At 38.4% G+C, this 26,100-nt stretch overlaps 1 protein-coding gene across 1 annotated transcript in view; it reads left to right on the top strand.

Annotated features, from left to right (window-relative positions):
* The window catches only part of RANBP9 (RAN binding protein 9), a 69,259-nt gene that overhangs the window by 10,905 nt on the left and 32,254 nt on the right, over positions 1-26,100 (top strand). Inside the window, exons 2-3 of the mRNA XM_043449238.1 lie at positions 3,504-3,615; positions 25,594-25,646. Coding sequence (XP_043305173.1) covers positions 3,504-3,615; positions 25,594-25,646 — 165 coding nt within the window. The remainder of the gene's footprint in view (positions 1-3,503; positions 3,616-25,593; positions 25,647-26,100) is intronic.

Here is a 26,100-nt window from a genome sequence, read left to right as displayed (position 1 = left end):
GAGGAAGTAAAGCTTGAGCTGAGATAGAAAGGCTGAGAAGGAAGGGCACCGCTCTCCAGTTCCAGGGAGTTGCGTGGGCCCTGCCCGGCCTGGCCAGGGTGGTTGGAGCAGAAAGGAGGAGATGGGAGACGAAGAGGGAGGGAGAGGTCAGACAGGGTTTTCAGGAAGTTTATCTTCTTCTCGGCTGAAAGGGGAGGACGTTAGTTTACTGAGGGCTAGTGGTACAAGGAAGACTGAGGTATGTTTTCAGAGAGGCACTTGGCTGCTCATTGGAGAGTGGCGGGTTCTAGGGGTGGGGGCATTTTTCAGAACCATCCAGGTGAATGCAGTCAGCAGATTGTGTGCAGGGGAGGAGCTGACCTTGCTCGTCTTAGAGTCCTGAAGCAACACGTGTATTTTCTTCTTGAACCATCCAGAAAACACTTAACGTTGAAGACTGTGGTTTTAAAAATGTGCACTTCGGTAGTGTGAGGTTGTACTTTGGTCACCACAAAATTTAAGGTAATAAACTTCCTGCTGACAAACCTTATTAGAAATAGGCCCTTTGCTATGATATTACTAGTCTCACCTAAAAATAGTGTGCATCCTTTTAATCTTACATATCGCCTTTTTCCCGGGTCTTTACCTTTTAAAGTTAATTTTAAAATGAAACAAATCCTTTTAAGCTTTACAGAATTCTTCTATAGTGTCTTGGTAGAGCATAATGAATATACTAGTCTTGGAGATTTATGATTGTGTAATTCTTTACAGTTACTTTTGCACAGTAGTAAAACATAGGGGATTTTAATTCAGACATGGATTTAATGCATGATTCTACCAATTCAGGGCAAGTTATATTACCTCCGTAAGAATTTCTTCATTTTTAAAAATGAGGTTAAATTATACCTATTTCACAGATGTTGAATGAGAAAAATCTGTACAAAAGCACCTAATGCTTTGAGAGATTGTTTACCCTCAAATATTAGTTTTCTTTTTCTTTTCTCATAGAAGTAACTTAAATAGGAGGTGGGAGTACTTGTGAAGTGATTCCAGAATGCGAGTGTAACTAAATCCTTCCTGTGGGTTCAGGGCTCACCCTGGATCAGGCTTCTTGAATTTAAATCCCAGCACAGATCCTGGTTTGGGACGCTCACTCAGCAGTGAGCCCTGAGTTTCTTCCTTTGGCTTCCTCAAGTGTGAAATGGTAGTAAATAGTACCTACTTCATGGGTTGTTTGGAACATGAAATGAGCTAATAAACACAATGCTTTTATTTACTTATTTGCCGTTTTCAAAATTGAAGTACAGTTAATTTACATTGTGTCAGATGTGCAGCATGGTAATTCAGTTATACATGCATATGAACTTTTTAGATTCTTTTCCATTGTAGGTTATGACAAGATATTGAATACAGTTCTCTGGGCTATACAGTAGGTCCTTGTTTATGTTTTATGTATCAGTTCAGTTCAGTCGCTCAGTCGTGTCCGACTGTCTGCAACCCCATGAACCGCAGCACGCCAGGCCTCCCTGTCCATCACCAGCTCCTGGAGTTTACTCAAACTCATGTCCATTGAGTCGGTGATGTTTTATGTATGGTAGTGTGTATATGTTAATCTCCAACTCCTAATATATCCACCCCAGCCCCATCCCTTTTACTAACTGTAAGTTCTGTCAATACAGTGCTTTTAGAATGGTGCCTTTCACATAGTATTAAATATATATCATCTATTATCACATACCGTTATTAAGGATACTTTCAGATTCCCTTATCCCTAAGACTTTTGAGCACTTCTCTTCAGAAAAACCAAAACCAAAAATAAAGGCTGGTCGATTTAGGACTCCTGGGTTAATTGGGGTTTTCTTTAGATTTATTTTTAGCTGTCTAAATTCTAAAAATGCTTTTTGTTTACATGACCTTTTCCCAGGAGGCTCAATTATTTGAACATAACTTTACTGTAGAAGATGTTTTGCTGAAACCATAATTTATAAAATTTCAGTTTTTAAAAAGTGATTAGTGTATCATTTTGCAGATTTGTGTTATACTTTTCTTCCACTTAGCTGAATGTAAATATTACCTGCATATGTTAAGACAGTTTATCAGCATCTGTACATTGCCACTTCTGTTTTTATCTTCCTAGCTGAGTTTATCACCTCTCAGTGGTCCCCCGGGCTGAAAACCTGTGTCCATAGTATGTATACTAATAGTAATAGACTAGAGTGGCTGAGTTCATTCTGTTTCTTTTAGGCCATGTGACCATGTGCTTAATTTGCGCTGCAAGTGTACACCCGACTGTTTAATGATAGGATATACATTGATAATTTGACAGAGTGTATGGTAAGAAAAGATATGATCTCATTGATGTGTGATGGTTATTGTATAGCCAATATAATTTTTGACTTAAAAGAAGGGTTTAATTTTAAAACAATCATGTTAAATTTAAGAAGGGGAATTCTGCTACCCGTGAAGGTAGTGGTATAGTCGGACTGAAAGATTAATGACTGTACTGGGTGAAGCATATCTAACTGGAACACCTGAGTAATGACTTAGAGCTTTATTTCTCATCAGCTCTTTTGGGGATTGTGGGGCTTGTCTCATTCACTCTGAGTACTTTCTGACATGCTGCTTCAGCTTCGTCTTTATTCTGGTGGTTTTATGGGCATATTTGGGCATATTTTCTCTTGCTCACGTGGTTTTGTTCACATGCTAGCTTTCAGGATAATTTGTGTCTTGGAGGGTAGACATAGTGGGGGATGTGATATTAGTGAATAAAATTCTCTGCGATTAGATTGGGGATTAGCTAATATGTAAAAGTTTAAAAGCCATTGTCTGATTTCCTAAAGATGTCAGCAATAGTATGATATATTCATTTCCTTTCTTAAAAAAGAAAAGACAACTGGAGGGTAGATATGTTTCTTGGTAGGCCATAATTGACCAAAGAACTTTTATGGATCAGCCTCTGTATAGAATTAATGACCAAAGTATGTCAAAGAACAGCTTTGTAAATTCTTAAAGTAAGAAAGCTCTTTCACCAATTCAATCTAATTATATAAAGTTTCACTTTAAAAAATAATCAATGATACAGATGCTTCTGGTTTAAAAAGTAGGTCATTTGGCAAACATGTGTTGTTTAGGAATTTTACATCAGAGTAGTAGGAATTTTACAAATTATATGCAAATTTAGGTCTAATAAAATGAATCATATTCTCATCATGTTCTTAAAGTGTATCCTTTTGCCTCTTAAAAATATTGTCTACCTTAAAATATTTTATTTTGTTTGCAAAAAGGATTACTAGATTCAGTGTGCTTATTAGATTCTGAAATTTCACCAAAACTAGTAACTGTGTGAAGAGTTCCATGTTTAACTTGTGCTATTTTGCATATTGGATTGTGATAAGTGTGTTACTAAATTATTTATTCTGATGAGACCAGAAATGTATATATCATTCAAAAGCTGTGTTCGTTCCTGAGTTAAGATTTGCATTTGAATATATGTCTTGATTGTCCTTCTTCCTGTTCTTATGCAGGTCATGGCAAAACCCCAAAAGATGCGGCGTCAGTTCGTGCCACACATCCAATACCAGCAGCCTGTGGGATTTATTATTTTGAAGTAAAAATTGTCAGTAAGGGAAGAGATGGGTAAGTGTACATTTTGGTGGGAAAAATTTGTTTATGGGTAATTATTTTTGTTTTCATTCATAACCGTTTTATGATGTAATTGGAAAATTGGAATTTTTTGGAAAATTTTGGTAATTGAAAGAGTGGAATCTGAATATTGTAGTATAGCAGTTTTTATCTGGTTCTGCTTAAATACTCATTGAAGTTAACATTTGAGTTGATAAAATTACCAGATTTTTCTGGTAGGTTTGTTGTTAAAATGGAGAATTGGAATAAAACAATAGAGAGATAATGGCTCATTTTCCATGCCTTTCTTACACTGCCATTTTCTGAATTCCGCTGAGAAGTTAAATCTTCTCCAAGATAGTTAACCAAAACCAAAAGGTGATTCACAGGTATTTTGTAGGGGTGGAGGCTCAGAATTTTAGGTTTGGGTCAGGGAAATGTATGTTAGTACACTCTCAGCTATTTGCAAGGATTAGGATATAGTTTAGAAGGTTCCAACTGGTAATTTCGTGTAGATGCTGGAACTAACTTTTGTATCATTGCTTTTCAACTTGGGATCAGTGGTGTGTGGTGTGTACACAGCAGAGTACATGTGGTGTGTACACACAGTATACACGCCACTCTGTTAGGGGACTAATAAAAATAGAGTAGTTTGGTTCTTACCCCCAGAGTTCCTTAATCAGTATTTTCAGGTGTAGAGCTTGGACATGATGGACATTTTGAGGACACTCCACAGGGAATTCCGGTGCATCCCTCTCTCTGAATGAGAGCTGATTATATAGACTCATTGGATCGGTTCTGTGATATTTCCTGATAAATTTATTGTGGTATCAGAGATCCTTTAAAGCATCTCTAGAGTTGTTTGTTCAGCTTCCAAGGTGAAGTTACTAGAATGTGTAACTTTATCTGTGTTTGAAGTGAATCATTTCACCCCTTTTAGTGCTTCTTGTGGGTTTAATTGACAAAATAAGTGTTTTTAATAGATTATTCCTCTTACTTTATTTGCTGAACATCATCAACGGGCAACGATATGCAAAGTACAAAGTGAAACCTTGGATTCAGTGGTAACTTTTTAACTACTTCAGTTTTCCCAGGGTGATCAGGCCAAAGATAAAATCATAGAAGCCAAGAGTAAAGTGGTTGAGAGACCCCAGATTGAAATGGCGCATAATTGTAACCATTTCTAGTTGTACCGCTGCATGCTCTCCCAGTTCTCTTATACTTCAGATTATATCATTAGCTCCATAATGCTGGTGTTGCCCAGGATAATTCCCAGAATTCTCTTTCCCTTTAACTCTACATGCTCTGCATGAGCTTGACCTTATATCTTCATGGCTGCCAGCACTCTGATGAGTCTCAAATCTGCAACTGCATCTCAGGATATTCCCTTGAGCTCTGGACCAGATGTTTGTATTTGAATGTCCCACAGGCATTTAAATTTAGCTTATTTAAAGTCGTTTTCTCAACCGTAGCCTGGCTCATGGTTTCACTATTGCTAGAAACTTGCATATTTCCTGCCTTTAACTTTCTCTGTCCACTTCTACAGTTTCTGCCCGAGTCAGGGGTTGGTCATCTCTCCCCTGAATGCCTGAGACCTCCCAGGTGCCCCCTGTTCTGCTCTCACTCCAGTCTATTAACTGTTGTCCATCTTCCTTCTGATACAGAACTGAAGTGTCTGTCCCTCTCTTAAGATTATTTAATACACTGGTTACTTTGAGAATAAAATCTAAAACTTCTTAGCAGGATCCTTCGTGATGTATGACTAATGCCTTGCTAATTTTTTAGTCTCATCTTTTTCTGGCCAGAATTTCTCTCATTTTTGAAACTAGGTATATTTTACATGTAGTAAAACTTAAACTGTTTTAGCGTGCAGGTCTGTGAGTTTTGATAGATGTGTACAGTCTTGTAACCATCACCAGAATCAATATATAAAACAATTCCATCACCCACCGACACCCAGATTCCTCCATATCCCTTTTCAGGCAACCTTTCCCTATCTCCAGCCCCTGGCAACCACTGATTTGTTTTCTTCCTTTATAGTTTGCTGTTTCTAGGATGGTATGTACATGGAGTCATGTAGTGTAAAGAGTATAGTAGCCTTTTAAGTCCAGCATCTTTCACTTAGTATAATGCCTGTAAAATTCATCCCTATTGTTGTATGTATTGGTAGATCAGTTCTTGTTCTCGCTGATTGTATGGAGGAACCAACCACAGTGTCCTTACTCTTCTGTTGAAGGACACCAGATTATTTCCAGTTTTTTGGCAACTAGGAATATAGCCACTAGAAACATTTATGTATAGGTTTTTGCGTAAACGTGAGTTTTCACTTAACTTGGGTAAATACCCAGGAATGGGATGGCTGGGTTGTTCGTTAAGTGTCTTTTTAACTTTATAAGAACCTGCCAAGCTGTTTTGCAGTGTGGCTGTGCTGACTTCCGTTCCCAGTAGCAGTGTGTGGGGTCCCGGGGGCTGTGCCTCCTCAGAAGCCCTTGGTATTGTCAGGGTTGTTTTGTTTGTTTGTCTTTTAATTTGCTGCCATTCTAATAGATACCTAGTAGTTTCTTGTGATTTTTAACTTACATTTCCCTAATGATCAATGATGTTGAAGAATCATTAATTCTTATCTGCCCTATATTTTTTTTAAACAAACTTAATAATTCTTTCATTTTAATTTTAAATTAATTACTTGTCAACAACTATGGACATGGTTAAGAAAGGACGTAACAGATATACATAAGAATACTGAATTGACCAGCGGAATTGAACGGAGTGCTTCTTAGGGCAATTCGCATTTTAGCCTTCACCCTGATTAAATTTAAGATCCTCATTTCTCCTCTCTTTCCTGAGCTGGGGGGGCTCAAAGTGGGGTACCCAGTTACTCTCCATTCCCACTTTCCTGCCAGTTGGGCTTGGAGAAACAAGCCCCAGAAAACAGAAAGTAGGGTGTTAAACAGAGCCGAATCAATATAAAGTGACCCAACAGGAGAGGGATGGGACACACTTCAGGTTAGAAAATGTTATCTAATCAAACTGGGGTCCACTTGCCCAGCACCCAGCAATGCCAGTCTGCCGACACCGGCTTGTGAAGAACAGTGTTTAGTGTGATCACCAGGCCAGGAGGATGGGCAGCTTATGCCCCAACGACCCAGACTGCCCAGTGGCTTTCCGGGGAGGTTTTTCAAAGGCGACATTAGAGGTGAGGGCTGCAGGGTATATGATCAGCCTGTGGGCTTTCTTAGCTGGTGGTGAGATAACAGGGTGATGCTTTGGGAATCTTAATCATCAGCCTTCTGGTTCCCGCCTGTCCAGGGTCAGCATGTAGCTTAGTCACCATCCACCCCCTGGGAGGGGTGGGGGGGTCTGAGTTTCCACAGGACAGCTCAGAGATACTCTCAGATTGTTACGTGTGTCCCTTGAGGGAGACTGGGGCTCTGAACTAGCAAGCTGTCATTACTTTTTGTGAATGACCGCTGTTGATTTGTTTCTGCATTCCCTTTCTTCCCTAGTCAGTCACTGCTTGAGTCTGCCCTTAGGAACTCAGGAAACGCGGAAGGGCTTCCGTCCCCGCGAAGGCCTCTCGGGGCCTGCCGGGTGTCAGGCTCCCTTTTTCTGATACGTCTCGGTCTGGAGGGGAAGAGGGGTGAGAGCAGAGAGGGAATCAAGTTTTGGATAGAGCAGTTACCCGTCAACCTGGCGAGAAATTAAGAAATGAATTTCTGTTGTCCCTTTCCCCGTTTGCCAAGCTTATTAGCTAACTTAATACTCTTCACGTCCTAGTTTATAGGTACCTTTTTATGGTGGCACTTTCTCCTTCCCAAGATAAGATTGTGCCTTTATCATGCTTCCTTTGCTTTGAGGGCAGACAAATTATAGTACCTATGCTGCTGTAATTGTCACTTATTGATTCAAGGATAAGGGACTATTTTATATTTCTGTATTCCAGTGCTTTATTTTTAGCCAGCCCTCATGAATGAACAAATGGATAGATGAGAAACAGTACCTACCGCCTGTATATTCTTGGCGAAAACCATTGGTTTTTTTGTCTGATTTGTTTATTTCTGGTAATCTTTTTGAGTGCAGTTTTAGGTCCAACTCAATGCTTTTGGGAGCGAAGAACAAACAGTTCATTTATGGAACAAAAGCAAGTCATGTAGCTTATTTTGGCCAAGTAAGGTCTTTCTGGAGATACATTGAACTGTCATCAAGAGATAAAAGAAGTCCTTCCTAAATTCCTAATGATGTTGTGAAGATGTAACCAGAAAGAGCAGCTGTCAGCTATCTTTCATTTGCAGTGATATGTGCTCACCTGAGAGTTCATTATATTTAATTTTGAATTTTTTTTTAAGCAATGTGTTTATCCAAGATAGGGACAGATAAATAAGTATTTGGATCCAATATGGCAGTTTTCTTAAGAGAAATTGTCATTGTAGCAGGTTTTTTCATAAAGTGGCAGGAGTTGGGTATGAATTGCTTCTCAGTTTATTTGTAAAATGCATGATTTCTAGGTTGCCTTGGAAAATTAGGAATATGACTGTGAAGATTATTACTTGTATTGCTTCATTGCCTAAGAAGTGAGGCTTGAAGGAAGCTTCTCATTGAATAAAACAATATGTTTTGCTTTCTGCCTTGGATTTTCATTTATTTTCAATTTCATTTAAATGTTTATTTTCATTTAAACATAATTTTTTTGTATGTTCAGCAAAGTAAGCTTACTTTATTAGGACAGAATCACCAGTCTAGGTTTTTTAATTTAAAAATGAATTTCTAACATTTTGCAACCAAAAAATTAAATCGCATTATCTGCATAAAACCATTTTTTAGGAGACTTATTTAAAGGGTATATATTTACTTTATGTTCTTGTTAATTCTTATTGACTGTCTAGATGAATTTCTAATAGACTTTGTCTCATGAATGTACTTTCAGTTCAGGAATTTCATTCAGGTTTTAAATTATGCATACTAATAGAGGCAGTGGGGATAAAGTTAATTATAAATGTGAGAGATAATAAAATTTTTATTTGGAAATTTTTAGAATAATTTATTATGAGTGTGATATTTTTAGCTCTTCAAACAAAATATTGATGCCATTCTGCCAGTGTGATTCAGGAGAAATCAGCAAGTAATCCAGTCTCTGTTCTGTTCCTAAATTCTGCTGATAATAAAATGTAGTCTTCAGAACATTCCTTCTATGCTTCCTGACTTTTCTGGATTATTTCCTGGGGGAGTAGAAAAGAAATCAAAGGCCTTTTCCCCCCATCTATCCTTAAAAGGTCTTTCCTTGTAGCTTTCTGTCGGTGATAGCAGTAAAGGGAAACACAGACGGAAACTGTGAAAAAGACAGCAAATGAGCGATATATTTATTAACGTAGTGTTTTAATGAATTGAACAAGAGTGATACATGGTGGATCAGGCGCTGTCAGCAGCTGAGTGAGTTTCGATAAGCACTTATTTATCTCTGCCTTCTCCCTGGATTCCAGTAGAGAACCTGGCAGCAGAAGCATAGTAAATGCATTGAGTGACGCGAACGTGGGTTCTTGTCCTCCAGGAAGACAGAATTCAGGATATGGAGGGCACAGTGGTGCAGGGCGGGGAGCAGATATGTGCGAATGACGCCAGATGAAGGCGTGCTATAGTAGGTACTTAAAGAATGGGAGACCATATGGGAGAACTGAGGAGATGATGATTCTAGCTCCAGGAAACAGATTTATAAAGGAAATAGTGTTTGATCGGCCTTAGAAAATGAGTTAGAGTTTGAGATACTTTGTTGGGGAAAAATATTCCCGACTGCTAAGTGGGAGGAATGGAACCATATGGTGTCTTTGGCTGAGGTGCATGACCCAGTGTTAGTGGTGATTGCGGGCTGATGGTGAAGAGTTCGCAGAAGTACCAGCGGAGTTGGAATCGGGTATGGAGAGCCGTGATGATAGTTCTGTGGGCGAGTACTCGGTAGGTAGAAGGGGGCCTTCAGTCTTCTTGAGTCGGGCAGTGGTGTTTTATCTGTTTAGAAAGACAGTTCTGAGTGGGGAGGGGATCCAGTGTGGAGAAGAGCCAGAGATGGGAGCAAGGCTCTGAGGCTGTGGCCTGGGACTGAATTGTGATAGAGGTTAGAAAAACAGGAAGAAGAGGTAGTTGCACTTGCCGGGCACCTCTTACACCAGCTGCGGTGCTCGGAACCTGGGGTTACAAGGATGGGCTGGCGGAGACCGGGTCCCTGCCTTCCAGACGTGTGAGTGAGGTGAGAAGTGAAAATGTCAGCACATTATAACATATGTAACAATCGCTGCATGAACACAGTAGAGAAGTGCGGTGGAGAAAGTGACCAGCTCTGTTGGAAGATGGGGTGGCAATCAGGGAAGCCTCTAGAAAGTGTGCGTGTAGTTACGGAAGAGGAAGAAAGCCGGACACGAGTCTCTCTCACTTCCCTGTCCTTCAGCCTCCTGCTCACCCTCCTTAGACCAGTCTCCTAGGAATCCCTCCAGAGATCATCCCTCAGCAGAGTATTCAAAGACAAATAGCTGCTTTAGAAGCTGATTTCGTTACTTTTGCTAAAATACAGTGAAGTAGTTTGGGATTAGAAAGATGGAGATTTGGATATTGGCTCTGCCACTTTAACCGGGGCTTTCCTAGTGGCTCAGACTGTGAAGAATGCCTGCAATGTGGGAGGCCTGGGTTCGATCCCTCGGTCCGGAAGATCCCCTGGAGGAGGGCATGGCAACCCACTCCAGTATTGTGGCCAGGAGAATCCCATGGACAGAGGAGCCTGCTGGCCTACAGTTCATGGGGTTGCAGAGAGTTGGATTTGACTGAGCGACTACATCACTTTCGCTTTTCTGCCACTTACTAGTTCTGTGTCCTTGTACTTTTTGACAAACTTTTTTTCCCCTTTTCTATAAAATGGAAACAGTGCCAGCCTCATAGGATTGTAAATAGTTGAGGCAGAGCAGCTGTTGCAGTGCCTGCTGCAAATCCTTGATGCTGCTGTTGGAGAAAGAGAAACACAGAGGTTTGCGGCAGGAATGTGTCTGGGGTTGATCATGAAGGGACTTCTAGTGGATAATCTCTACCTCTTAGGTGCTAGTTTTAATGGGGAATGATAACGATTGGATTTGCATGTTGGGGGGGTTACTCCGATACAGAAAAGAGAGGTCTGAAAGACACAAGAGGACCACTTGGGCCATTGTGATTTTGAATTGGCTTAATCTGTGTAGTGGAGTTAGTGACAAAAATAGACAGATTTGTTAGCTCTTTAGGACTTTAAAGAAAATGAAAAGGCTTGATGAGAAAGTGGGAATAGTAAGGGTAGCTGTTAAAAAGCAAAGAATGAAGGGTGGTGACTGGGACAGTCGATTTGATAGATGGTGCTGTGGCTGAACATAATAAAGAATACTGGAGGGAAGTGGAGCTTTGAAATTGCAGATAATGGGAACAGTGTGAGACGATCCAGATGATGAATTAATAGTAGGGCTTTGGCTAAAAATAAATGGGGTTTAGGAGAGAGAAAAGCTGTCAGTGGATTTTGGAGTCATCAGAATGTAAGTTGTTGAAGCCTCGAGAATTGATATGATCATCCAAGTATGTGGTGTAAAAAAGAGGAGGCCCGAGGATGGACATCGAAAACACCGTGTTTATAGGAAATGTGGAAGGGGATTAATAGCTAAGAATCCTGAGGAGGGGTGGTCAGAGCCAGAAGGAAGGTCATAGAGAGTCCTGAGCGGTAGAAGCCGAGGAAGTCAGTGAAAAGGAGAACTGAACTGTCTGCTGGTTGGTCACTGCGAAGGTTGTTAATCCTTGTTCTAGCAAATCCCTTAAAGTTGGGGTGGGAGTGAGTACAGTGTGTTAGAGTGCGGGACAGGGTTAATGGAGCCAGAGGGCTGCCTAGCTGTGTGGCTGTTATGGGAAATAGTCATCCTCTGTCCCTTCAGAAAAATAGGAAGAAAATTACATCTTGGATAAATTCTACTAATGATTCAACTTGTCTCCTTCCAGTGTTTATGTATACACTTTTATTACACAGCTCTACTCTTCCTTAAACAGATTTATAGCCTGTTTTTATTATTGATTTACTTACTGGGTATTTTTTAACCTACTTACTGGTGTAAGCCTTTAGCTATAAGATTAGAAGCTCTGGTCATCTTTCTTCTTTTTGCTTTGTTTTTTTTTCCTGCAGTATCATCTATTGTATGTGTATTAAGGCCCATCCATAGCTATTCTCCTCTTGTTATTTGTTTCTCTAACTTTTCACTATTCTAAATGATTTTTTTGCATTTGCATTAAATGATTTTTTTTAATCTTTCTTAGGGAAGATTTCTTGAAGTAGGTAGAATCAGTGTATCAAAAGAAAGACTATGTACACTTTTAGATACATGATGCAATGGCCAAATTACTCTCTAGAAAATTGAGTTCAACTTCGGTTTGGACAGGACAAGCTTGGTCACATGTATAAATTAAGGAGAGGGAATCACCGGGGACTCCAAGGCAAGTTGAGGAAACAAGCTCCTTTGCTGACGGAGTGGGGTTGAGGGGTTAAATATAAGTTAGGAATGTGGGCTGGAATATGCAGTTGATTAGAGCAGCAACATCTCTGCTTTGGGGAGCCTGTCTTGACAGCCTTTGCACCTCCAAACTAGGTTAGACTCCTCTTTTATTTGCTTTCATAGCACTTCTACTCCCCGTCATAGCATTTCATCATATTCATAATTATTTATGTAAGATCTGTCTTCCTTGTTAGTGTGAGCTCCACTAGAGAACAGACTTTTGTCCTTCACAACTTAATCTCTGTTGTCCCACACATAGTTACTTAGTAAATATACATTGATCAGAGAAGTAAAAATGTTGAACTGTGAGATCTAAAACCATGAATTTGCTGTGACAGCAATTTACATATGTAACATTATTTTTCACTATGTACTCAGCTGGCTGGGGAGGAAAGTTGAATTGCATGATTGATGCAGAATGGAAAATTACAGTTTAGGAAGTTAGAAGAACAGTTTGTAGTAGTTGAGGTTTATTGGTGAAGGAACATTCAAACAGACAATTTTAGTTCAGGCTGGGTGAAGGAGAAATGAAATCAGTAAAGAGCTAGTAAAAGTAGACAAAATGGAGACATTTGAGGGTTGCTGTTTGTAGTCAGGCTGAAGAAGAGGTGTGGTGGGATTTCTGAGGTGGAGTTCCTGGAGCTGCCAGGTAGGATGTACCAGTGAAAGACAGCCTATGTGAGGAGGAGGGGAAGGGCTTTTTGGTCAGTTTTTCACTAGTGTGTCCTCAGTGCATAGAACAATGTCAGGCACAAAACAGGAGCCTGGGTGAAGGTGGTGGGAAGAACAGCTGCATATATCTTGAGTTGGTTATCTGTCTTCAGTGTTGTTGAAATCCCAAGTCACCTCTACGCCTACTCCATCACTTATTTTATGCCCAGCAAATGTGTGTGGATTTCTTAAAGAACATTTTCTCTAGTTGTAAGGTTATGTATTCTTCCAAGGAATATATATATATATATATATATATATATATGTCATTTCATGCAGCATGTGGGATCTTAATTCCCTGATCAGGAATCAAATCTACTCTTCTTGCATTGGAAGCTTATTGGAGTCTTAACCAGTGGACCACCAAAGAAGTATCCTGGTAGCGTATTCTTATGCAAAAGAGAAAAATCAGACAAATCCTGTGAAGTAGAAAAAAGCATAACTATTTTAAATAGCATTTGCAGTCCTACCACTCATACTAAACTACAGTTGATATTTTGGGGTATATTCTGCCTTTTTTCCTTCTATTCAAACAAATTTTAATGTCAGTCTAAGAATGAAAAATTGATTTAAGATATATGCGAATCATATATACTACTACCTATACTTAATATGAATTTAATTAAAAATTGAGAGAAAATCCCACTTTAATAATGTCTTGAAGATACCCACACTCTTTCAGTATAACATTAAGGTTATATTTGTTGTTCGTGTTTAGTCCCTGAATCGTGTCTGACTCTTTGTGGCTCCATGACTGTAGCTCTCCAGGCAAGAATACTGGAGTGAGTTGCCATTTCCTTCTCAGGAGATCTTCCCTACCCAGGGATCAAACCCAGGTCGCCTGCATTAGCAGGTGGATTCTTGAGCACAGAGCTACCAGGGAAGCCTGTTAAGGTTGTATAGCTTTGTCGTAATGAATATATTATTACTTAGTCATATTTCAGTTATACAGAATCAGAAAACAGTTTGTAACCAGTCTGTTTATGTTTATTTCAGATATATTACATGCTTGCTGTTTGCCTACTGCTGAAATCACTTACATAAAAGTAAATGTTCCAGAATAGAGAGATGTGATCTGTTAGTCCTGGACCTTCTGGTTTTCTGGGGGCGATTTGGCACTTGAATAGGCTTTTCAGGAGGGCCGGCTGAGATGCTTAAAGTGATGACAGAGTAGAAACTGTTTGGGATAGAAGCATAGGCTGGCAAGGTGCCCCTCATCCTAGGGCTGCCCTCTCTGTGATTTAGATGGTGCGGAATCTCAGCAGCTTTCTTCCCCAGCATTTTCACATGTCAAGAAGAGTTAATACAGTGAACACCCACATATCACCTTAATTTTAGAGTTAAGATTTTGCTCTATTTGCTTTATCCCAGATCTGTCCATCCAGGAATACTTTTTTTTCTTTCCCCTAAATGCAAGGTCAGAGTTTCCAAACCAGTTTTAATTCTCCAATTTTACACTTGAATCTCTTTTCTTACTCTGAAAATCTTGTTTCTAATCCAGTTGACATGATTTTATTTGCTTTGTCTTAGAACATAACTATACATTTCTGAATGAACATACCAATACTATTACTAAAAGAATGTTGAATACCATATGGGTTTTTTTTTTAGTTTCACACTAATTGACATTTTATTAGTTTCACTTGTTTAAATTTATCTTTGTTTATAGGGATTGCTTTTTTCTTTTTGATTTTTGTTTAAATTAAATAACACATCTGAACATTTACATTGTTCACAAATTAAAACTGTACAAGAAGGCCCTTCACAGAAGGCCCCCTTTGTCCTTCCCCATAGGTAACCATTTTCACTGAGTCTTGTTTTTTTCTATTACTTCCTTTTGAACTTACAAGCAGATATGCCAGAGAAGACTAGGAACGGATCTCACAAGTCACTGGTGACACTAATTGCCTCTAGATATGGGGAAGTGGTTAGGTGGAAATAGGAGTGAAAGGAAACTTTAAACATTTTTGTCACGTTTGAATTCTCGTTTTTTTATCATGATGTGGTCCGTTTGCCTTTTTTTTTTTTTTTAAGGCGGGGCCTTAGTGTATTTTTACTCTTAGAAAATTACTGTATAGTAATACCTGTAGCTCCTCTTTAAAGATATTCTCTGTTGTGAGGAGTGATGGAATTAATTACTAACCTCTTTTGGACCTTCCCTTCCCTCTTTCCTAGAATCTTTTTATTGAGTTTTTCGGATAACCAGCGTTTAGGTTTCTTTGCTGAGGGGGGACAGATGGGAATCTTTCCAGTCCTCCTCTTTATTGATTGAAGTATAGTTGCTTTACAGTATTGTATTCGTTTCAGATGTATAACACAGTGATTGAGTATTTTTTACGTTATACTCCATTTAAAGTTATTATGAAATATTGGCTATATTTCCTATGTTATACAATATGTCCATGTAGCTTATTTAGTGTATACATAGTAGTTTATACTTCTTAATTGTCTACCCTTATCTTGTTTTCTGTATCTGTGAATCTGTTTATGTTTTGTTACATTCATTCCTTTCATTTTTTAGATTGCATATATGTGATAACATATAGTATTTGTTTTTCTTTGTCTGACTTATTTCACTGAACTCAATACTCTCCAAGTCCTCCATGTTGTTGCAAATGGCAGAATTCTTGGCTGCATAGAACTCTGTGTGTGTGTGTGTGTGTGTGTGTGTGTGTGAGAGAGAGAGAGAGAGAGAGAGTGAGAGAGTGAGATCACATCTTTACCTATTTATGTGATGCTTACGTTGCTTCCATATCTTGGCTGTTAGAAATAATGCTGCTGTGAACATTGGGCTGCATGTGTCTTTTAAAATTAGTGTTTTCATTGTCTTCAGGAGTGGAATTGCTGGATCATATGGTAGTCTGTTTTTAGAACTACTTTTTAATTGACTGCACCAATTTCCATTCCCATGAACAGTGTACAAGGGTTCCCTTTGCTCCACTTCTTTACCAGTATTTGTTATTTGTGGTCTTTTTGATGAGGGCTGTTCTGACAGGTGTGATGTGATAGCTTACTCTGGTTTTGATTGCTTTTCCCTGATGACTAACAGTGTGAAGAACCAGCTTTTGGTTTTTTTATTTTCTCAGGCTTCCTGTTTTCAATTTCATTGATTTCTGCTCTGATTTTTAATATTTCTTCTATTCCTAGGTTTATATTTTTCTTAATTACTGGTTTCCTAAGATAGAAGCATAAATTATTGGTTTTAGATTATTATAATGTTCAGTACTATAAATTTTCCTCTAAGTACCTTTTTTAAGCTGCATCCCACAAATTTTGGTAAGTTATGTTTTCATTTTTATTTAGTCTAAGATATTTTAAAATTTCTTTTGAGAAATCTTCTTTGTGACCTTTTTGTTATTTAGAAGTGTGATGCTTAATCACTAAATAATTTGAGATTTTTCAGCTTTCGATTTCTTGTTCAAGTTCATTATTGGTTTCAGAGCATCCCTTGTATTATTTCAGTTTTAGAAATGTGAATCTGATCTTTCCTGGTGCGTTTCTGTGACTTGGAAAGAATGTGTATTCTGATGTTTGCGGATGTGGATGTCAGTGAAGTCCGGCTGGTCGACGGTGTCCTCTGTCTGGTTTTACTCCTGCTCTGCCTGCCGGTTACAGAGGTCCCCAGTATGACAGTGGACTTGACTATTTTCTGTGTGATTCTATCAGTTTTTGCCTCACATCTTTTGACTTTTCTTACAAGGTGCATCAGCATTAAGAATTGTTATGTCTTCTTCAGAAATTGACACGTCACAGAATGCTTCTCTTTATCCCTGATAATTTTCCTTGTTCTGAAATCTGCTTTGTTTGGAACTGATATAGCTAGTCCAGCTTTCTTTTGATTAGTATTAGCATAGTGTACCTCTCTTCATCCCTTCATGTTAATGTGTCTGTGTCTTTATAATATAAAATGGGTTTCTTGTAGACAGCATTCGTGGGTCTTATTCTCTTACTCGGTCATTTTCTTTTGATTGTTTTATTTAGACCTTTCACATTGAAAATGATTATTGTTATAATTGGGGTGATATCAGCCTTGATTTTAACTATTTTATCCATTGCATTTGTTCCCTGTTGCTTTTTAAAAAATCTTTTCCCCGCTTGAGTGTTCATTGAGCATTTTTAAAAATGATTGCATTTTCTCTTCTATCTTGAGATAGCATTTATAGTTCTTCTGAAAATTTCACTGGTAGAGTTGCAGTAGACATTTCAACTACCACTAAGTCCATTTTCAAGTAACGCTTCACCACTTTACAGGTGATGCAGATGCTTTCTGACAGATTATAACCAATCGCTCCTCCTCAGTGGTTCCAGCTACGTCACCGCTGCTCTTCTCCTTGCTTCTGAACACCCTTGAAATGACGATACCGTACACAAAGCATGACCACGTGTAGGGGATACACGCAAGTGACCCTGCGTGCCAGACGCATGAACTAGCTGACGTGATTGGACATGTGAACGCACGTTCGCCTCTGAAAGTTCGCAACTTGAAGATTCGTATGTAGGCGACTTACTGCACATAGTACCTCAATAAGCTGCTTGTCCATCCGATCTTCTCGCTGTCTTGCTGCTGTTGAGTTTGGGCTTGATTTTGTATGTCATGCAGCACCTCAGACAGCTGCCAGCTGCCTTGGTTCACTCCTGGGTGTGAGCCACAGCCCTGCACACCCGGTGTTGCAAATCTCCCCTGTCCAATAACTCCTTCCACCACTTCGCAACTCACAAGCTGCAGTCCTATTTCACTGACTTGCCCAAGTAACCTTTAGATCTTTCTCAGTGTAAGGTGCCATATTTATTATAGTATTTATGTATTTCTTGAAAATTCAGCATGTGTAAAACCATTTTTATTGAATTTTGGTGGTTTTTTATTGGATTTTTACCTTTTTAAAAAAAGGTATGATGAAGTTTTTGAATGTTGTGCTCTTAAACCCATTTTCTCCTTAAGTTCTGTGGATTTTATTGCATGATGTTGTATACTGCAATGATTTTAAGGAACTCAGACGTCATGATAATAGCAGAACTGACTGTAATTGCTCTATCCCATATCTGCCCATTCCTCTGTCCACCCAGCCATCCATCTTATTTTCTAACGCATTTCGAAGTAAGCAGACTTAACGCCTAATGATTATGGCATGCATAGATAGCGTTAACTAGAATTTGGTACTTGCTTACTGCTCTTTTTAAAATTACCATAAAAGTTACGTACTGTGAAGTCTGAAGTGTACCATTTGATGAGTAGAAGTGTTTCCTCCTCCACTTTCTCAGTTAGACCCTGTCCTCACTGTCTCAGAAGTGCCATTGTTTTCGTTTTGCCTGTTCCAGAACTTCATATACAGGCATACTTTGGAGAAATTGCAGGCTCAGTTTCAGACCACTGCAGTAACGCAAATATCACAGTAAAGCAAGTCACATGCATTTTTTTGGTTTCCCAGTGCAAACGAGTTATGTTAACATTGTACTATCAGCTGTTCATTGTGCAGTAGCATCATGTCAAAAAAAAAAGTATATCCCTTAATTTAAAAGTACTTAATTGTCAAAAATGCTAATAATAATGGAAATGGTTGAAATATTACAAGAATTCCCAAGACGTGATAGAGACGCAAAGAGAGCAGGTGCTGCTCAAAAATCGGCGCTGATGGACCTTGTGGACACAGGGTTGCCAGAGACCTTCAGCTGGTTTTTTAAAGCTGTATCTGTGAAGCTGAGTAAAACGAGCTATGTCGGCAGAAGGAGTCATGCAGCAGACTCTTGTAGGATTTCTTTGATTCAAGATTACATTTTTTAGGTCATCCATGTTGTGTATATCAGTAATTCATTTTCCATTTTATTTCTGAGTAGAACATACCACAGTTTGTGAATCTGTTCACTTGTTGATAGATACGTAGGCTGTTTCAGTTTTTTCTCTTTTGTGAAGAAAGTTCTTAGGAGCATGGTTATACACATTTCTAGGTGCACGTGTTGGCTTCCTTTCTCTTCTGAGTGGAACCGCAGGGTCTGGGGGTAAGCATGCACTCAGACTTAAAAGAAGCTGCCAGCCACGGTCCAAAGGAGTTGTGCCATCTTACATTCCCACCAGCAGTGGGTGACAGTTCTTATTGTACCAAATTCTTGGCAATACTGGTGTGGGCAGTCTGAAATTTTAACCATTCTGCTGGATGTATAGTGGTACCTCAGTGTGGTTTTAATTTCCCTTTTGTCGTGACTAATAGTCACTACAGTGTAGCAGTTTCACGTGCTTCTTGTTCATTTGCAGTTTTCTGTGATATTTTCTGAAATGTCTATTCAGATCTTTTGTTCATATATAAAAATTAGATTGTCTTATGTCTTTGGGGCAGAGTTTAATTTTGCTGATGTCTGACTTACGAGTTTGTTATTTTATGGCTCTTGCTTTCTGTGTCCTAATAGGTATTTGCTTTATCCCCATGTAAGTAAGATACTTTCACATGTTTTCTTTTAGAAGCTTTTTACATTTAATCTTTGTGTTTAGGGCTGTGATCCATTTTCAGTTGAGTTTTATATATTGTGTGAGGTAGAGATTAATGTTTACTTTTCCAAATGGCTATCAGTTCTATCACTATTGATAGAAAAACCTTCCTTACTCTTTTGGACTATTTTGGCACCCTTGTAAAAATGTTAAGTGATTGTGTAAGTGTGGAACTCTTTTGGGTCTCTTTCTGAATCCATTGTGTTGATTTGTTTGTTGATCCTTGATGCCAGTACCACACTGTCCTGATTACTTAGGTTTATGTTAGGTGAATCTTGAGGTCAAATGATGTAAGTCCGACGTCTGTATTCTTTTTCATACTTTCTTTTGGATATTTTAGATCCTATTTATTTCAAACATTAGAATCGGCCTGTCAGTTTTATAGAAACCTCCTAGCATGAGTATAATTTGGATTGCATTGACTCTAGAGATCAATTTGGAGAGAATTGTAGCCTTAATAATATTGAGTCTTACAGTCCATAAATGTGACGTATCTCTCCGTTTATTTACATCTTCTTTAATTTCCCCGTCATTGTTTGGTAGTTTTCGGCTGAAAAATTCTACGTCTTTTGTTCACTTCTTAAATGTTTTATGCTTTCTGGTGCTATCGTAGATGTAATTGTTTTTAAAATTTTATTTTCTTAGTGTTTGCTGCCAGTATATACAAATACAATAGATATTTTTATATAGTAACACTGTATCGTGCAACTGTATTAAATTCACTTATTAACTTTACTGATTATTTTGTATTTATCTTTTGTTAAAGTAATGTTATTTACAAATAAAGTCAGATTTATTTCTTCCCCTTTTTCTTGAATAGGATGTTTTTATTAGATGAATATATTTATGTCTGTATTTAGCTTTTAGCAATAAGCTATGCTGAACTCTAAAAATGTCATACCATTAATTTATGCAATTTTTTTTTAGTCAAACTAACCATTCATTTATTCATTCATTTGAAAATGTGCATTGAGCCACCTCCTCCGTGCCAGGCCTCCACTCTGCACAGAGAATAAAATGTTAATGGTCACAGTAACACAGTCCTTGTTACAAATTTGGCACACCTCTGGGTTGTTCCTTGCATATGAAAGCCAATGAGATAGGTTTCGTTATTATCAACATAATAATGTTCAGACGAGTAACTTGGCCAGTAAGTTCTCTCTACTCTTGACTAGGGTCATGTTATACTGTGTCTTTATATGTCAGGTGATTTTGAATTGCGTGTTGTAACTGGATTATAATTTTTTAAATTAACAATATTTTTTCAGTAAGTTTAGTGACATTTCATAATTTTCTTTGCTAATTGTCATTTCTTTGTCTCATGCATTTCCTTGTGGTTTCACTGGACTTCCTACTGAAGTCTGTTCTCAAATAGCTCGTTCGTGAGCACTTGTGGATAGTAGAGTATTAGTTTTATTATGCCATATGATACCTTATTTTGCCCTCATTCTTGGATGATGCTTTACCTGGGATTAAGTTCTGGGTTGACAGTTCTTTACTCTCAATACTTTGTGCTGTTGTTTACTGTCATCAGCTGTTGCTGAAGAGAAGTCAGCTGTCATTTTAATCGTCATTCCTTCTGACATGGTCTGCCTTTCTCTTTGGAAGCGTTTAGGATTCTGTTTGTATCGATAGTCTGTGGTGTGGTTGTGTGTGAATCTGTTTTTATCTTTCTCAGTGTGTGTGATGTGCACTTCAGTTTACCAGAATATTTTTTAGTTGTGGGAAATCACTAGCTAAACTATCTCAGTAAATATTGGTGTTCCACTGTACTTTTTAATAATGGTGTTTCCATTTTTTTTAACATAACCCTAAATGTATGTATTTTTTAAATGCCTTTTTTTTTTATCGTACTCTCCATTGATTGATGTCTGCTAGAATGAATTCATGTTCCAGTTGTGTATTTCATTGGTCTTATATGCCTTTTGGGGGGGCTTCCTGTGTAGCTCAGCTGGTTAAGAACCTGCCTGCAATGCAGGGGACTTGGTTTGATTCCTGGGTTGGGGAGTTCCCCTGGAGAAGGTGTAGGCTGCCCACTCCAGTGTTCTTGGGTTTCCCTTGTGGCTCAGACAGTAAAGAATCTGCCTGCACAAGAATGTACAGTGGAGAAAACACATTGGGAAAACTGGTCAACCAGTTGTAAAAGAATGAAACTGAAACACCTTCTAACACCATACACAAAAATAAACTCAAAATGGATTAAAGATCTAAACGTAAGACCAGAAACTATAAAACTCCTAGAGGAAAACAGGCAAAACACTCTCTGACATAAACCACAGTAGGATCTTCTATGACCCACCTCCCAGAGTAATGGAAAGGAAAGCAAAAATAAATGAGACTTAATTAAACTTAAAAAGTTTTGCACAACGAAGGAAACTATAAGTATGTTGAAAAGACAGCCTTCAGAATGGGAGAAAATAATAGCAAACGAAGCAACTGACAAAGGATTAATCTCAAAAATATACAAGCAACTCCTGCAGCTCAATTCCAGAAAAATAAACGACCCAATCAAAAAATGGGCCAAAGAACTAAACAGACATTTCTCCAAAGAAGACATACAGATGGCTAACAAACACATGAAAAGATGCTCAACATCACTCATTATCAGAGAGATGCAAATCAAAACCACAATGAGGTACCATCTCACGCCGGTCAGAATGGCTACTCTCAAAAAGCCTACAAACAGTAAATGCTAGAGAGGGTGCGGGAGAAAATGGAACCCTCCTACACTGTTGGTGGGAATGCAAACTAGTACAGCCACTATGGAGAACAGTGTGGAGATTCCTGAAAAAACTGGAACTAGAACTGCCATATGACCCAGCAATCCCACTGCTGGGCATACACACTGAATTGAGAGACACGTGCACCCCAGTGTTCATTGCAGCACTGTTTATAACAGCCAGGACATGGAAGCAACCTAGATGCCCATTGGCAGACGAATGGATGAGAAAGCTGTGGTACATATACACAATGGAATATTACTCAGCTATTAAAAAGAGTGCATTTGAATCAGTTCTAATGAGGTGGATGAAACTGGAGCCCATTATATAGAGTGAAGTAAGCCAGAAAGATAAAGACCAATGCAGTATACTAATGCATATATATGGAATTTAGAAAGATGGTAATGATGACCCTATATGCGGGACAGCAAAAGAGACACAGATATAAGAACAGACTTTTGGACTCTGTGGGAGAAGAAGAGGGTGGGATGATCTGAGAGAACAGCATTGAAACATGTATATTACCATATGTGAAACAGATCACCAGTCCAGGTTTGACGCGTGAGACAGGGCGCTCAGGGCTGGTGCACTGGGATGACCCTGAGGGATGGGATGGGGAGGGAGGTGGGAGGGGGGTTCAGGATGGGGAACCCATGGCTGATTCATGTGAATGTATGGCAAAAACCACTACAGTATTGTAAAGTAATTAGCCTCCAATTAAAATAAATAAATAAAAATTTTTTTAAAAAAGAATCTGCCTGCAATGTGGGTGACCTGGATTCAATCCCTGGGTTGGAAAGATCCGCTGGAGGAGGGCATGACAACCCAGTCCAGTATTCTTGCCTGGAGAATTCCCATGGACAGAGGAGCCTGGCGGGCTACAGTCCATGGGGTCGCAAAAAGTCAGACACAATTAAGCATGGCACATTTTTGGTGTGTTTTAGAATTTTGTTTTTGTGGCATTATTTTAATTGGGAAGGTAAACATTTTTCTTCATTTTGTTTATCTAGTCTGTACTTTTCTCTCTATTACAGTTTATAGTTGCTTTCTAACTCCTGGCCCCAGTCGAAAGCCAGGTCTACATTAGGGTTTCCAGGTTCTTTGTTCAGGGTGGGTGTTGCAGGCTGAGTCACAGATGGAGTCAGTAACTTTGTCCAGCTCTTAGCTAAGAGGCTGTTCCTTCTCCCTCCCCCTTAACTAGGCCACAGTGTCAGACGAGCTTTAGCCGAGGCCGCGGGTGGCATCTGTATTTTCTTCCCTTCAGGAGGGGAGCGTCTTCCCGGTGGGCTTGAAGCCGTGAGCAGGGCTAGTGACCCATTGTGGAGCCTGGTTAGCTCTTGGTGCCTCAGGAGGACGCCTCCCGTTCATGGGTGTCCCTGGGCCCAGAGCTGTCTCTGCTCACTTTGTGTTTCTTCTCGCAGGGTCTCTTGTAACTTACTACTTTCTTTAAACATAAATAATTACATTGTATGCTGTATTTGGAACAAAGGGGCTGAATCAGAACGCCAACTTAATGAGTCTTGACTAGACATCCAATATGCTTCTTCATGTTTTGTCATTGTTTGTGTCCCTTGACACGTAACTCTTGTAGGTCATATTGCACTTGTGAATTCCATAGGACAGACACTAAGTTATTTTTTATTGAACTTTGTCTTGATCAAAATTCTCTGTTTTTACATATGAACTTTAAAATCACCTTTTCTAGTTTTAAAAAGATAGAGTCATTTAGAGTCTTATCTTGAACCTCAGTACACATACATATTGATTTTAGAAAGATTGCTATTCTTATGCTGTTATGTTATCCAGATACTAAAATACTGACTGATTATCACTTTTAAGATACTGTTTTTGAGCTTTACTTGAGCTCTTTACTCCTATTTTGTATACGTGCATGGTAAATCACTTCAGTTGTGTCTGACTCTTTGCGACCCTATGAACTGTAGCCCACCAGGCTCCTTTGTCCATTGGATTCTCCAGGCAAGAACACTAGAGTGGGTTGCCATATCCTTCTCCAGGGAATATTCCTGACCCAGGGATCGAACCCGTGTCTCTTAAGTCTCCTGCATTGGCGGGCAGGTTCTTTACCACCAGCAAAACCTGGGAAGCCCCCGTCCTTAATGATACCCCTGTTTTATAGTGTTTGTAGTTATTATGATTGGTATCTATAGATTCTACTTCCTTTCTCTAGCTGATTATTACTAGAAAAGAAATTAAAATATTTTTCTTACGTTCAGTCATTTTCCCAAAGTGTGTTAGTTGCTCAGTTGTGTCTAGCTCTTTGCGACCCCATGGACTGTAGCCTGTCAGGCTCCTCTATCCATGAAATTGTCCAGGCAGGAATACTGGAGTGGGTGTCTATTACCTTCTCCAGGGGATCTTAAATTTTCCTAAAATACCTAGTTAATTCTAAAAACATATAGTATATTCCATAGTTTCCGAGGTATATAATCAGAGCAACTACAATTAATATAATTTTATATCTTGTAATATTTTTACTTGTTATCTAGTTCTCTTATTAAACTAAAACCTTTAAAACAATGTTTAACAATTGTAGGCATCTCTATGCCTGATTTTATTGGAAATGACTTAAGTGTTTCACTGTTGAATACCTTGCTTGTTGGCAAAAAGTGTGTCTTATTTAGGTACTTCCCTTTTATGTTTATTTGAGTTTTTATTAGGAGTGGTAGCTAAATTCATCAAATACCATTTTAAATCTTGATACAGTCACAATTAGCAATTTAATTGTTAACTAATGGATTCAGTTTGCTTTTTTAGTTTTTCTTTTTTGCATCAATACTTGTAAATGAATTTCTTTATACTTTTTATACTTTTTTGTACTTTACACTTAAAAAAATTTCTTTTACATTTTATTTTGAACTACTTTTATCAGATTTAATAATATTTTTAAGGTGTTTAAAATGAACTGCATACCTTAATGATAACCTTTTGCTCTAGTATTTCTTTTGAAGAGATAATTTTGTTCTCATGTTTTATACATTAATAATTAAGGCTTTCGTGTTTAAGTCCATATCATCAATTTGCCTAAATATTTTTGGAAAACCAATACATAGTTGCCCTGTAGCACATGCTTTTTAGGATATTTAGGTATTGCAGATGCTTTTTCTGAATCGGATATTTTTTTCAAATATGTCTCCATGTCTTTGTTTATGGGCGGGGAGGAACTAGATTTTTACTGTGTCCTTTTAAAAGCCACATACCCCTCTGTACTTTTTGTTAGAATTCTTAATTCCAAATATCTATGTGTAGATAAGTTGGAAAGATTTTTACAATTATAAGAATACATAAGTAATTCTTTGGGTATGTTTATGAATGATAGCTATAGGAATTTACTCTGAGTCTGGGTTTTGTTGTTGCTTAATATTGCCCTTTTTGCTTTTTCATGAATTCTAAGAATTTTTTTGTAGCTACCCTGTGCATTTCATCTTGGGCTTAATTCTGATAATGTTTGAGAGTGTTTGGTAATTTATACATATATATGACTCTAATCACCAGCTTTTCTTTCTTCCTTTTTTTTTTTTTTTTTAAACAGTTACATGGGAATTGGTCTTTCTGCTCAAGGTGTGAACATGAATAGACTACCAGGTACACTTGTAATTGAATTACAGTACAGTCTTATGGCTAACTCTGGCTAAAAATGTCAAGTAGTAACTTGAGATAGTTAAGTACATTAATCTTCTATATTTTTAATCACTTAATGAGTTCAGAGTTGAAGCTAATGGTTTTAATAAACTTTATGCTATTTTCCAAAATATGCCATGTCTTGTTTTGCTTTGCTTGTTTTGTTTGTTGGTGTTTTGAACGTCTAGTACATAGTGATATCAACTACTTTAGCTGTTTTAATGTGGTTGGTTCTGTCTCCTTCCCAATACATTCCTGACTTTTACCCCATTTTCAGTTGTTTAATACTCTGGGTGGGTGTCTAGGCTGATATTAAAAGTAAACTAAGGAGAAAAAAAGCAAAGTAAGGAAGGTGTGAAACACAATGGTAGGCTGTTCTCCTAAAACCATTAATTGTACCAAAGTGATTCTTCGATTA

This window comes from Cervus canadensis, chromosome 28, assembly GCF_019320065.1.
Source record: "Cervus canadensis isolate Bull #8, Minnesota chromosome 28, ASM1932006v1, whole genome shotgun sequence".
NCBI classification, from domain to species: Eukaryota; Metazoa; Chordata; class Mammalia; order Artiodactyla; family Cervidae; genus Cervus; species Cervus canadensis.
The sequence above is the reverse complement of the archived record's forward strand: the minus strand, read 5'-3'. Positions and strand labels throughout refer to the sequence as shown.